Source organism: Coregonus clupeaformis, chromosome 25 (assembly GCF_020615455.1).
Source record: "Coregonus clupeaformis isolate EN_2021a chromosome 25, ASM2061545v1, whole genome shotgun sequence".
In the NCBI taxonomy this organism is placed as follows: domain Eukaryota; kingdom Metazoa; phylum Chordata; class Actinopteri; order Salmoniformes; family Salmonidae; genus Coregonus; species Coregonus clupeaformis.
The window spans coordinates 5,869,823-5,882,859 of NC_059216.1; the positions used below are offsets into that span (position 1 = coordinate 5,869,823).

At 41.3% G+C, this 13,037-nt stretch overlaps 1 protein-coding gene across 2 annotated transcripts in view; it reads right to left on the minus strand.

The window, feature by feature from the left end:
* Positions 1–12,538, minus strand: part of LOC121539347 (protein phosphatase 1A) — a 34,566-nt gene extending 22,028 nt beyond the window's left edge. Inside the window, exons 1-6 of one of the 2 annotated variants that reach the window (XM_041847764.2) lie at positions 12,181–12,538; positions 10,279–11,124; positions 9,778–9,895; positions 9,528–9,639; positions 9,150–9,207; positions 2,224–2,968 (exon numbers count right to left, since the gene is read on the minus strand). In XM_041847764.2, the coding sequence (XP_041703698.1) occupies positions 2,939–2,968; positions 9,150–9,207; positions 9,528–9,639; positions 9,778–9,895; positions 10,279–11,109 (1,149 nt within the window). In that variant the 5' untranslated portion in view covers positions 11,110–11,124; positions 12,181–12,538 and the 3' untranslated portion in view covers positions 2,224–2,938. Of the gene's footprint in view, positions 1–2,223; positions 2,969–9,149; positions 9,208–9,527; positions 9,640–9,777; positions 9,896–10,278; positions 11,125–12,180 lie in introns of those variants that run through there. The other variant, XM_041847765.2, reaches the window with a different exon arrangement.
* Between the last annotated feature and the right edge of the window lie 499 nt (positions 12,539–13,037).

Here is a 13,037-nt window from a genome sequence, read left to right on the forward strand (position 1 = left end):
AGAATGGTGCGACAAACAACATCCAGTCAGCGGCAGTCCTGTGGGCGAAAACAGCTCTTTGATGAGAGAGGTCGAACGAGAACGGTAAGAATCGTGCAAGCTAACAGGCAGGCCACAAACAGACAAATAACGGCGCAGTACAACAGTGGTGTGAAGAACGGCATCTCGGAACGCACAACTCGTCGATCCTTGTCACGGATGGGCTATTGTAGCAGATGACCACACTGGGTTCCACTCCTATCAGCTAAAAAGAAGAAGAAGTGTCTCCAGTGGGCACGCGATCACCAACACTGGACAATTGAGGAGTGGAAAAACATAGACTGGAACATGACAGCGAGTTCAGTTTACTTGAGTGGCCTGCACAGTCCCCAGACCTCAACCCAATAGAGCATCTTTGGGATAAGATGGAATGGGCTGTTCTCAGAATTAATGTACCGCCGTCCAATCTGCAGCAACTGCGCGATGCCGTTGCGTCAGCATGGACCAACATCCCGTTGGAACATTTCTGACACCTTGTAGAATGCCCTGAAGAATTCAGGTTGTTCTGGAGGCAAATGGGGATCCGACCCGGTACTAGATGGGTGTACCTAATAAACTGGCCGCTGACTGTATATACATACAATGCAACAATGCATTTTAAACATGAAAATAAAACAATTTCTCTCCACGAAATACATACTACTATTCACTTTTTTCTTAAAAGGGAAAAATTAACTGCAAATCAGTCAATCATACACTATAGCAGCATACCGTATTGTGCTCTGGCTCCTGGTGCTGTGGCTGAGGTCTCTACACTAAGAACACCCCAAACCGACAGGAAATACAAGGTGCTCTAGGAGAGCTCATTGCTTTTAGTGGATTTGTTCTTGGTTGTATAGTTGAATATAGCAACATTTAAAGCAGCAATCAGCAGTTGAAACAATAACACCCCTGTTTCGGTAGAAAGCTAAGGGATGAGAAATGTAACCACTCAAATTCCTAGACAGAGCTATGGATGCAAAGACTGACCATCCATGATATAAAAATTATAGTTTTATCCATGTTTTTAGGCTAGTGCTTGTTTACATTTACTTGGTTTACAAAGATTTGAGTAAAACAAGCGTATATTTTGGGTTCTGATGGGGTACGGCAGTTGACCTAAGCTCATGAGTTATATTCTTCAAGAAACAAAATGGGAACACACAATTACATTTACAAGTCCAAAAATGGATGTAGCAACTGCAGATAGCCTCTAGAAAAAACACCACTTGGAAATTGTAAACAGAAGATTGAATGTTCACTCAGACTGGTGGTGGTAACAAGGGTTTCTAACAATCAGCACTTAAACACTTGTAAAATCAGATTATCAGATAAATGTTGTGATTTGAACTCCTCTCTGAATCTCAGAAAACTTCACTTGGCATGGGCTGTCATAAAGCTGAACTATGCTATCATAGACCACATGGCACCTGTCATGGTGGGCATCTGTCACATTTAATGTTTATTCCAGTGGAGGCTGCAGAGGGGAGGTCGGCTCATAATAATGTCTGGAACGGAGTGAATGGAATGGCATCGAACGCATGGAAACCATGTGCTTGATACTATTCCACTCCAGCCATTACCACGAGTCCTCCCCAATTAAAGCTGACACCAACCTCCTGTGGTTTATTCAAAAGTAAATAATCTAAACACTCATGACACCTGAAAATGTGTCAACAGGTCAAGGTTCAGACTAGAAAGAAAATCACTGCATGTCATTAGACAGGTTAACTAGCTCACTGATTTCACAAAGTGGTTGTGGCAGATGTAATTTTGAAGTTCAAATAGCAATTTGTCAACATAATCCTTCCACTGTCATATAAAGTGTTATTCAAAGCTCTGAGTGAGGGGTAGTGAAATATTGTATTGTACTGATATGAAAGACTGATGGGGTGCAGAATAGGTATGTAGGAGTAATGGAGCCTAAATCTCCAGCCCATGTGGGTTTGCCATCAGCACCACCATAGCAAACATTAGCTAGCAGCTAGAGCGCTGCAGATAGAGACCTAACCTCTACACATACACACAAGCACCCAGGCACGCTTGCCAGTATACGCACGCACACACACGGAATCCAACACAGCAAGTGTTAAAAGGTGTCAGATGGGATAATCTTCACTTGCATCTAGGAACTGCTTTGTTGTGTTATGTTTACAGGAGAGACACAAGATCATTTCTCTCCAAAAAGACAGGAACACAATGAAGGACTGTGTAACACTTTACCATACTTACTACAGCGTATAGAGAAAAAAGTATATGAAAAAAAAAAAAAAATGCAGATTTATATAGTTAGATTTAGAGAGCTTACTGTGCTGTGAACCTATACAATTTACCCGTTTCTTAAATGAGCAAAGACAAACTAAAAAAGAACAAGAGCAGGAAGATAATATCACCTGGAGGACAAACAGTAATATTCACTGAATAGACATTTGTTGGAACTCCAGAAGAGCAGGAAAAAGGCAGATAGTGCATAAAATTTTTATCTTTCTCATTTTTACTTAAACTCAAGCTGCATTAAATACAGGCTGTTTGTACAGGACAATTGCACTTCACAAAATCAGAAATATACAAAACACACAAGGAAATGTGACTCAAATTACAGCAAAAAAAACTATTGTTTCAGCTGATTTCTTTTTTTTTTAACAACCTGCTGGACTCGCTAGTTATGGTTAAGGGGGAGCTGGATGAAAATAAAAGGTGAGACAAAATGGAGGGAATCCTGAACTCCAGAGTAGACTGGTGCTGCACTATCCGGGGTGTAGAGGTGTGTTTGCGTCTCCTCCTCCTCCTCCCATCATATTCCCTTTTAAAAATTGAACGCTCGGAGTGGTGGGGAGACAGACTTCTGAACGGAGCTGCTGTGGGTCTTGAGTGGGTAGCGGTTTGTAAACTCTGTGCTGTGTTAATGGTAGAGGTTGTGTTACCACATGTCGTCTGTGGACGCTGAGTCCTTGAAGAAGGGAAGGAAGGAAAAACCCTTCAGACACTGGGTCTACATCCAAGGGGTCTCGATTTCAACTCCTGGAGATGTGCAAGAGGGCTGATCTTTCCACCCAAGAGGTTAATTTTGTCCTACACTCTAGTTACGAACTTGGACAGGAATAAATGTCCAAGAAATTGTTCAAGAAAGAGTACGGATAAGTGAGCAGAGCTTTCCGGCAATTGAGATTGAGATCCCTGGTATTAACAGCAATATATTGAAGTCTTCACTTTAACCAATTACATTTTTTCCAGTTCTGGACTGTAAAATAAGCTGATTATATTTGTCATATGCCATTTGATAGTAATTCTGCGCCAACGTAATTTTAGGCTGATCAAACAAACCCAAATGATGCTATTCCTAATCCAGAAAAATACATTTTCACAGATTAGGAAAAGCATTTTATTCCTGGTTTGTTTGAATAGCACCCTTATATTTTCTGTGATAAAAATTCCCGTTTCCTTCCTAGAAAGCCATGTCAGAATAAAGAGGCACAACATCTCATTCACGTCATCATGAGAATGTTTGGATATGAATGACTGCTTTATGAATGGTTGTTATGAATGATTGCTTCAATGAATATATTGCTTGTTAAACCATTTGTAAGATCCTCCCGTTTGAAGAATATTGAATATTATCCCCATTGACGGAACTTTAGGGAGCAAGTACACAAGATTGATATCAAATAATTGCAGCCTAAATAAGGGTCTAAGATTGCCCTGCACGCATATATCAGAAAGCATCTTTGGCCTTCAAACACTGGGGGGCTATACTTGCAAACATTAGAAACAGTTTAAATGTAAATTGTTTCTCCATCTCAAAATCCCCATCAGCCAACCTGGCATACTTATCCCTATGCTAACAACACCAGCTGGACGTGATTATTTCCTTTAACAAATTCTGTATCAGCCAATTACAAATGTTGACATAACTTTTTCTTGAGAGCGTCCTAAAAGTTAAGTCCCCTATTTAGGGGACTGAGCGGTTCTGAACCGGTTCCGACCAACATTTTTGTGTATAGAGTGCTCTGTCAATGGCGCAACATCAATTGCTGTGCACTACGTGACATATCTGGTTGTCCCGCTTCGCATGCCGTTCTCCGCTCTCATCCGAGATGCAGTATGTAAAATCTGACACATTTGCAAAAGGGGCGACATGTCACATTTTCTGGCTTATCCAGACAAAGGATCGAACTCCCATCTGTGAAATTCCCAGCTCCGCTTACAATATGGCATATGAAATGGGAGACTAGCGATTGCAGCGAACAGTCTAATCTCGCTGTGATATTATCAGATGGATGGATGCAAAATCATTTTGTAGAATTGAAACAAGATGAAATCACCCCATTCTTACAGCTTAAGTTGTAACAAGTCAGCAGGCATTTGAATGGCTTCTGCGTGACGCTCAGAGGATGCTGGGCAGAAAATGCTCTGTCATTTATATGAAATGGTACCAATTTTGTATTGTCACTAAGTATGATAATATTTATTTTACAGTTAAAGGTTAAATACTATCATTTGATTTGTACTATACTTAGAAAGCATTTCAATCATTTCAAGCCCTATTCCCACACTTTTGTTGAATAGGAAGAAAAAAGATCATGATTTTTCATATGTTTATTATACTTGAGCTTACAGTGCATTCGTAAAGTATTCAGACCCATTGACTTTTTCCACATTTTGTTACGTGACAGCCTTATTCTAAAATGGATTTAATTGTTTTTTTCCCTGTCATCAATCTACACACAATACCCCATAATGACAACACGAAAACAGATTGTTAGACATTTTTGCAAATTTACAGAAAATAAAAATACTGAAATAATCACATTTACATAAATATTCAGACCCTTTACTCAGTACTTTGTTAAAGCACCTTCGGCAGCGATTACAGCCTCGAGTCTTCTTGGGTATGATGCTATAAGCTTGTCACAACTGTATTTGGTGAGTTTCTCCCATTCTTCGCTGCAGATCCTCTCAAGCTCTGTCAGGTTGGATGGGGAGCGTCGCTGCACAGCTATTTTTAGGTCTCTCCAGAGATGTTCGATCAGGTTTAAGTCTGGGCTCTGGCTGGGCCACTCAAGGACATTCAGAGACTTGTCCCGAAGCCACTCCTGCATTGTCTTGGGGTCGTTGTCTGGTTAGAAGGTGAACCTTCGCCGCAGTCTGAGGTCCTGAGTGCTCTGGAGCAGGTTATCATCAAGGATCTCTCTGTACTTTGCTCTGTTCATCTTTCCCTCGAACCTGACTAGTCTCCCAGTCCCTGCCGCTGAAAAACATCCCTACAGCATGATGCTGCCACCACCATGCTTCACCGTAGGGATGGTACCAGGTTTCCTCCAGATGTGATGCTTGGCATTCAGGCCAAAGAGTTCAATCTTGGTTTCATCAGACCAGAGAATGTTGTTTCTCATGGTCAGACTCCTTTAGGTGCCTTTTGGCAAACTCCAAGCGGGCTGTCATGTGTCTTTTACTGAGGAGTGGCTTCCGTCTGGCCACTCTGCCATAAAGGCCTGATTGGTGGAGTGCTGCAGAGATGGTTGTCCTTCTGGAAGGTTCTCCCATCTCCCCAGAGGAACTCTGGAGCTATGTCAGAGTGACCATTGGGTTCTGGGTCACCTCCCTGACCAAGGCCCTCCTCCCCCGATTGCTCAGTTTGGCCAGGCGGCCAGCTCTAGCAAGAGTCTTGGTGGTTCCAAACTTCTTCCATTTAAGAATGATGGAGGCCACTGTGTTCTTGGGGACCTTCAATGCTGCAGAAATGCTTTGGTACCCTTCCCCAGATCTGTGCCTCGACACAATCCTGTCTTGGAGCTCTACGCAATTCCTTTGACTTCATGGCTTCGTTTTTGCTCTGACATGCACTGTCAACAGTGGAATCTTATATAGACAGGTGTGACCCTTTCCAAATCATGTCCAATCAATTGAATTTACCACAGGTGGACTCCAATCAAGTTGTAGAAACATCTCAAGGATGATAAATGGAAACAAGATGCACCTGAGCTCAATTTCGAGTCTCATAGCAAAGGGTCTGAATACTTATTTAAATAAGGTATCCGTTTATTTTTTATAAATTGGCAAAAATGTCTAAAAACCTGTTTTCGCTTTGTCATTATGGGGTATTGTGTGTTGATTGATGAGGAAAACATTTAAATCAATTTTTAAATAAGGCTAACAAAACAAAATGTGGAAAAAGTCAAAGGGTCTGAATACTTTCCGAATGCACTTTATGTCCTCAAAAGTGACTACACCTCAGCAATCTATTTTTTTTTAAATACCAGAAAGGTGAGATTTTAATCTTTCTGGCAGTATAAGCGTCACTAGGTATTGTTTATGGCCCTCTCATGATAAATAATTATTTTTGGGTATGTCTATTTAGGCGGAAATCTACAATTTCACAGGTGAACAGAAGTCACATGGCACCATCTGCTAATCAAAATTACTAAAATATGCACGAAAGTTCAATTGGACATATAGCTCACAGTATTGCGAGTCAGTATTTTTTTCGTGGTATGTTCGAATCACAGGTGAGATTGTTTTTTTCCTTTGGGAAATGTTGAATTAATTACGTTTATTGTACTAGTGTGTTGCGAAAGGTGTAGCCAAAACCTTGTAAATTAAGATTACAAATATATTTCATGAGGAGCTTCTTGGAGTCCCTCTTACAGAGTCACACATAGGCTACTGCTATACAGGGGTATAGAGCTGCCGGAGCGCACCGGAGCCACACTTTGCCACCTCTCAGAATGGTGCTTGATTAATGAAGTTTACATCAAAGCCAAATCAATATCTTGCAAGATGACTTATAGGGATACTTCGGTATTTTATCTACTTCCCCAGAGTCAGATGAACTAGTGGATACCATTTTTATGTTTGTGTCCAGTATGAAGGAAGTTAGAGGTAGTTATGCGAGCCAATGATAACTAGCGTTAGCGCAATGACTGGAAGTTTATGGGTATTTGCAAGCATGCTAGTAGATGCCAATTATACTTTGACTGGAAGTTTATGGGTATTTGCAAGCATGCTAGTAAATACCCATAAACTTCCAGTCAAAGTATAATTGGTTTAACAGCCAATGTGTATTGTTTAACATACTATTAAAATAGTACTCACTTACAGGAATGGATAATTGTTTACAAGTTGCTAGATATCCCATAAACCCATCGTTGAAAACCACATTTTCATCTTCTGTGGTTTGGTAACTTCTTGTTCTTCGACGGAATCTAGCTGGCGCAGAGTTTAAAAAAATTAAAGTATGTGGCGTATGTCTCGCAAAGCCTTCAACCGCAAGGGGTCGTTGCGAATTCATCTGTTTTGGACGGTTCCCACTTAAATGAATGACATCCGCCGCAACATAACAGAGTGCTTATGGTTAATGTGAATTAGGCTCGTCGTCATTTTTTTAAAATGTACAATAAACGTACATGTTATAAAGGCATCATATATATTTTTTCCGTAAAAGCATATGGATGTGTGTGAAACAGATAAGCAAAAACGTTTTGTCATACATGCGAAAACGTGAACATTTTGTCTAACGTTGGTACTAGTAGCTTAGTCACAGATGCATCAATGCAATATTGGCACAGAACATTTGTTACAGATTAACAGAACAAAAGTAAACATTACATTTGTAAGTTAAAAATATCCCTCTGGTGGCCATGGTTGACCTATTTTAAGAAATGCCATTGGTTAGTGGATAAAGTTTAAGTTCTTTGATAGGCTGATGCGGAATTTGTTACAGGAAATAATCACTGTCAGCTGGTGAGGTTAGCATAGGGCTAACCTGTGCCAGGTTATCTGATGGGACCAGCTACAATGTTGCGTTCTATCACGTACAAGTAAATGGACTATTTTAATTGGCCGATGCGCATTTTCACACAAACAGTTTAACGTTAAACTTAGGGGTGTAACGATCCATCTACTACATCGATGTATCGATTTATATTCCTATGATCCAACCACATCGATCTGTGCTCGGCGAGTTGGCCTTTTGGACAACATATATCGATCTAACATCGTTTTAAAATGTAATAAATCGATTGTATCGATACTAGGAAATAACCCATTGGATTTAAGCACGTCAGACTTTATATGGATGTTTTTTCTTAGCACTTTTAATGATAAAGGCTTTAAACATTACTCGATTCAGTCTGCCTATCCGTGACGTCATCGCGCCAACAGCAGCGCAAAGGCGCAAAGACAACAAAACATAGCATGGCGGACTGAAAGAGGAGAAGCCGACGAGCAAGAAATTATCAAGCCACCATTGCGGTCCTTACAAGAAACAGGAATCTAGGAAACTTCACCTGCACTGTCCAGTATCCAGGTATTTATTTCAGTCACACTGGTTGAATTTTTGGCTAAAAGGTTACTGAATCGATTTCAAGTCACTGAATCGTTTCGGATCGTATCGTTCTAAATGAACCAATATCGTCCTTGAATCGTATCGACAACCACGAATCGTGATACAAATCGAATCGTTGTTAAAACGAATCGTTACACCCCTAGTTAAACTGTTTCTAATGTTCGCAAGTATGGCCCAAGAGACTTTCCCTATGGGCAACACATAGGCTGTGTTTACACAGGCAGCCCAATTCTATTATTTTGCCCAATCATTGGCAAAATATCTAATCTGATTGGTCAAAATACCAATTAGTGGCAAAAGATCAAAATTGGGCTGCCTGTGTAAACACAGCCTAGATGTGTTAACTGTTCTGTGATATTGGCTGCTGTGTCAATTCAGGAGTAAACTAAACCATACCCATCATGAAACAACTGAACTGTGGGAAGAACTCAATTAATTCTGGGATGTTATGGTAACGAGTAAAGTGGATTACAGAGCAAATCGAAAGTGAATTACAAACAAGGCTGATACTCAAAAGGTGAGTGCTACAATAAACTGAAACATTCAGAAATCCATATATTGCCTCCCCTTGATTCATCTTTAAAATCAGATAAAAGTTATTGATATGTTGAACGTTACAAATTGAGTTGAGAACGAACACAAAAATATTAATGTAATTGTATTTTGCCCTCGAAATACAAACCAATGTGCACAAACACACTATTTGATACAAACAAGTATCTACATTCATATACATTCAAATAAACAAGCTTTTGTGAGTGGATAGCAGTCGTCAGGAGATACTTACTGTGTCGTCACTTCGGTATGGGTTGAGTTTGTTGTACACTGCTTCAACAACATTTCGTCTAGGACACAAAAAAGTTAAGTTACCATAAAGGTTTAGCTTTGCAAGCAATAACAACACCAATGTATATAAGCCCAATAAAAACAAAACACAGTTTATACAGCAGAGCTAAATGCTGAGCATACAAGGCTGGAATTGAAGGGCAAAATTCAATTAGCCCAACTAACAGCCGAAACTTCCACGCTAGTCCAAACTATCAAAACCACTTTGGTGAAAAGTCATTAAACCTTACCCTGCAAAGCATGCTACCATTTCCCTAGTACTTAATCGACCTCAAAAACTTTGGAGTTGGCTGAGGTCCAGTTAAAAGAGCTCACTCACTTGCTGGCCAGCTCACCACCACGAGGGAGGTTAGGGATGCTCTCTGATGCTAACGTCCGCATTACGTGGACCAAGTCTGGAACCCCTTCGTTTCCCTGCTTCTTTATGATCTCTGTGGGAATAGTAGAACCACATTCTCTATGAGTGGAAAACAATATCACAATGGGTGAAGTGAGCTTGAACCACATCATATTCATGACAAGATTATTATATTATCTAGGTTTCTATACGGCATATTTAGATGCTGCACCTTCTACTCTGCTCTCCAGGTACTTATCCAGCTCCGCTTCCCTTTTCACGGCATCTGCAGTCACCTTTGGAGCCCCTGGGAGGCAGATCAGCACAACGCTCATATTGTCCCGACTCCCCTGTTCAAAGAGAGAGAGAGCGCAATACAGACAGACTTAAAAAGGAAAGGATTTACATTTTCTTTTGCATATTCAAGTAATCCAAAGGCATCCATTTTTTTAAAACATTTTAGTCATTTAGCAGACGCCCTTATCCAGAGCGACTTACAGTAGTGAGTGCATACATTTTCATACTGGTCCCCCGTGGGAATTGAACCCACAACCCTGGCGTTACAAGTGCCATGCTCCACCAACTGAGCTACAAGGGATTATGACGCCTACTCATGTGACAAAATGCTGTGAAAAATGAAAACTGCACACTCTACATCTGCGTGGTAAGATCCAGGTACATGCAAATGCTTAACTGTTACTGATTCTGTGAACAATAAATTGACAGGTCTCACCTTGTATAAGCAAGTGTCAACAATTTCATTGCAGACTCTCTCAAGGTCATCGGTCACCTCTAGCCTGGACCTGACAAAGTCACACAGTTCTTCATTGGCCATAACATCCCAGATGCCATCGCAGGCTAGGACAATAAACTCATCTTCCACCGCAGACCTTTCAATGGCATACACCTCAGGCTCTGGTGAAACCAGCTGCTCCGTGGGGCCCTTGCCATGCACACACTTGTAGTCGAAGTCTCCCAGGGCACGGGACACAGCCAGAGAGCCGTTTACTCTCTGGATCATGACAGAGCCTCCGGCGTTCTGAATCCTCTCCTTCTCCAGTGGGTTGCTGGGCTTGTGGTCCTGTGTGAAGAAGTGCACAGCTCCTCCACGGCTCAGAAGACCCCGGGAGTCTCCACAGTTGATGAAGTAGATGTGGCCCGGGGAAATCATGACCCCCACAGCAGTTGAGCCACTGCGGTCCACACCGTGCTTCTTCTCTGAGATGTTCCGCATGTGCTCATCAATCTGCAGGAAACCTGTGCGGATGCCGGTCTTCACACTCTCTACGTTGGGCTCCAGAGAGCTCTGGAAGTCTGGGTTGCTGGTGATGTGCTCCAGCAGGTGCTCACAGCAGTATTTGGCCACCTGGGAGCCAGCATGCCCATCATAGACAGCAAAGAAGGACCAAGGGTCGAGCCCATGAGGCAGGCCAATGACTGCCGTGTGCGCATCCTCCATCTCCACCCTCCAGCCCTGCATGCTGCTCAGGCCATAGGTCAGACTGTTCCCCTCACCATGAGCATTGTGCTTCTCCATCTTTGGCTTGTCCAAAAACGCCCCCATTGTATCTCTTAAAACCTTCAAAAACATTAAAAAAACAAAGGATAATATAATATGTTAACTTGTTATACTGCTAAATTCGGCTACATGTTTACTAAATAAACACCAAAATATTCGCCAAATATAATTAGTTAAGATATGGATGATTTCGAAGAACATGACATTGCTACAATCCTTTTATGGCAAAAATATTAGCTAGCACCTTGGGCTGCTCTCATACGTTGCACACTCTCTGCTCTAAAAATAGGTGAGTACTGTAGTGTAGATACATATTTGGCTCACCACCTAGTTAGAAACAACCATCAATGAAGAACTAACGTTAGCTGCTAGCTAGCTAGCTAAATAACCTATTTGTAGGTGTTGGGCATTGATTGTGTGAGTTCAACACATACAATAAAGTCAGCACTGCAAATAGTTAACGTTAGCTACCCAGATTGCGAAACAAAATCCCCCCGCTTGCTATTTTGCGCTTTCCCTACGCCCAAACCAGCTAGGTCCCAAGCCAACGTAAGCTAGCTAGCTAACGTTACGTGTTGTTGTTTTGTAGCTAGCTAGCAAGTAGCAACGTTACAATACAGTGTAGTTAGCTAGTTAGTTTATCGTTTTAGCAATGTTAGCTAGCAATGAAGTAGTTAGTTGGTAATCTTAGCTAGCTAATGCTAGTTACGTAAAATAGTTAACAAGCTAGCACGCCGAACTAGCTAGTTACTGTAGACATCGTCCAACTAAGTCAATGACAGAGCCAGGGTTACTTAAAATGTAAGGAGCAAGGAAAACTTTTGATGATCACGAAGTGACGAACAAGAATGTTTTCAACAACGTTAACTAGCTGGCTGGCTATGGTAGCTTGCTAATTAGCTTAAATCCTCCCGTGGCAATAATATTAAAACCAAAATAAACAAACAGCTGCGTCGTTGTGGGCCTTGGCCCCATAGCTTTGGCAGGCCTTACACTGCCCCACGGCCTATCCTCATCGCTAAGCCCCCGCTGAGTATAGCTAATCAGCAATGCTAACAGACGAGTTTGGTAGACAATCAGAGAGATTTCTTACAGGCACAAACCACTGTGACTTACCTAAATCTGCGAGACCTGTTTTGAAGTTGTAAAGACAGAGCAGAGGTGCTGTGACCGCACCAGAAACACCGACGAGATGGAGGGAGTTTGCGGGTAACGTTAGCTAGCTAGCAATCACCTCTGTGCATCAATTTGTGAAAGTGCGGAACTCCCTGTTCTGACTAAACCAGGGATGCATTACTTTATCATTTGGCGACGTAAAGTATAATGAAAATGTCCCTCCTTTGAAGTTGTAGGCCGGAGCTGTTATGGCCAAATTAGTGTCAAGCCCCAGCCTATTCACTTGAATTTGACAGCCTGCAAACTAGCTAAACCAAACACTGGACTCGGAAAATACCCGGATGTTGCAGGTTGCGTTCTTGAAATCATTACATCATCCCTATGAGGCAGTTGGTAAACACAAAAGCCCATACATTGATTCAACCATAGAGATCCTATTAAATTACTAGTTTAATAGTTAAATACATTACTGCTATTATTAGTATTCTAATTCCTAATTCTATGGATTCAACATTGTAAAGGCGAACACGCATATTAACATAAAGCCAATAGATTTCGTATGGAAATATCTGTGGCGAATCAAAATGTTCTCAGTATGCATTTCTATCAGTCACAATCTGTATCACTCTATGTCTCTATTAAAGTGGCACAGTGCGCCAAATATCAGCATTAATCTTGTCTATTCAACCTGAAATATATTTTTTAAATCCTAATAATGTTTTTCTATAAGAGTAAACTATGTTTTGTATTTCTAATAGTCGCTTCAGGGTTATTGCGTGACATTATTTTCCGCTAAAGATTATGGATATACTGATAAGATACTTGTCTCTCCGCCCTAAGAATGGGAGTCATTGTCA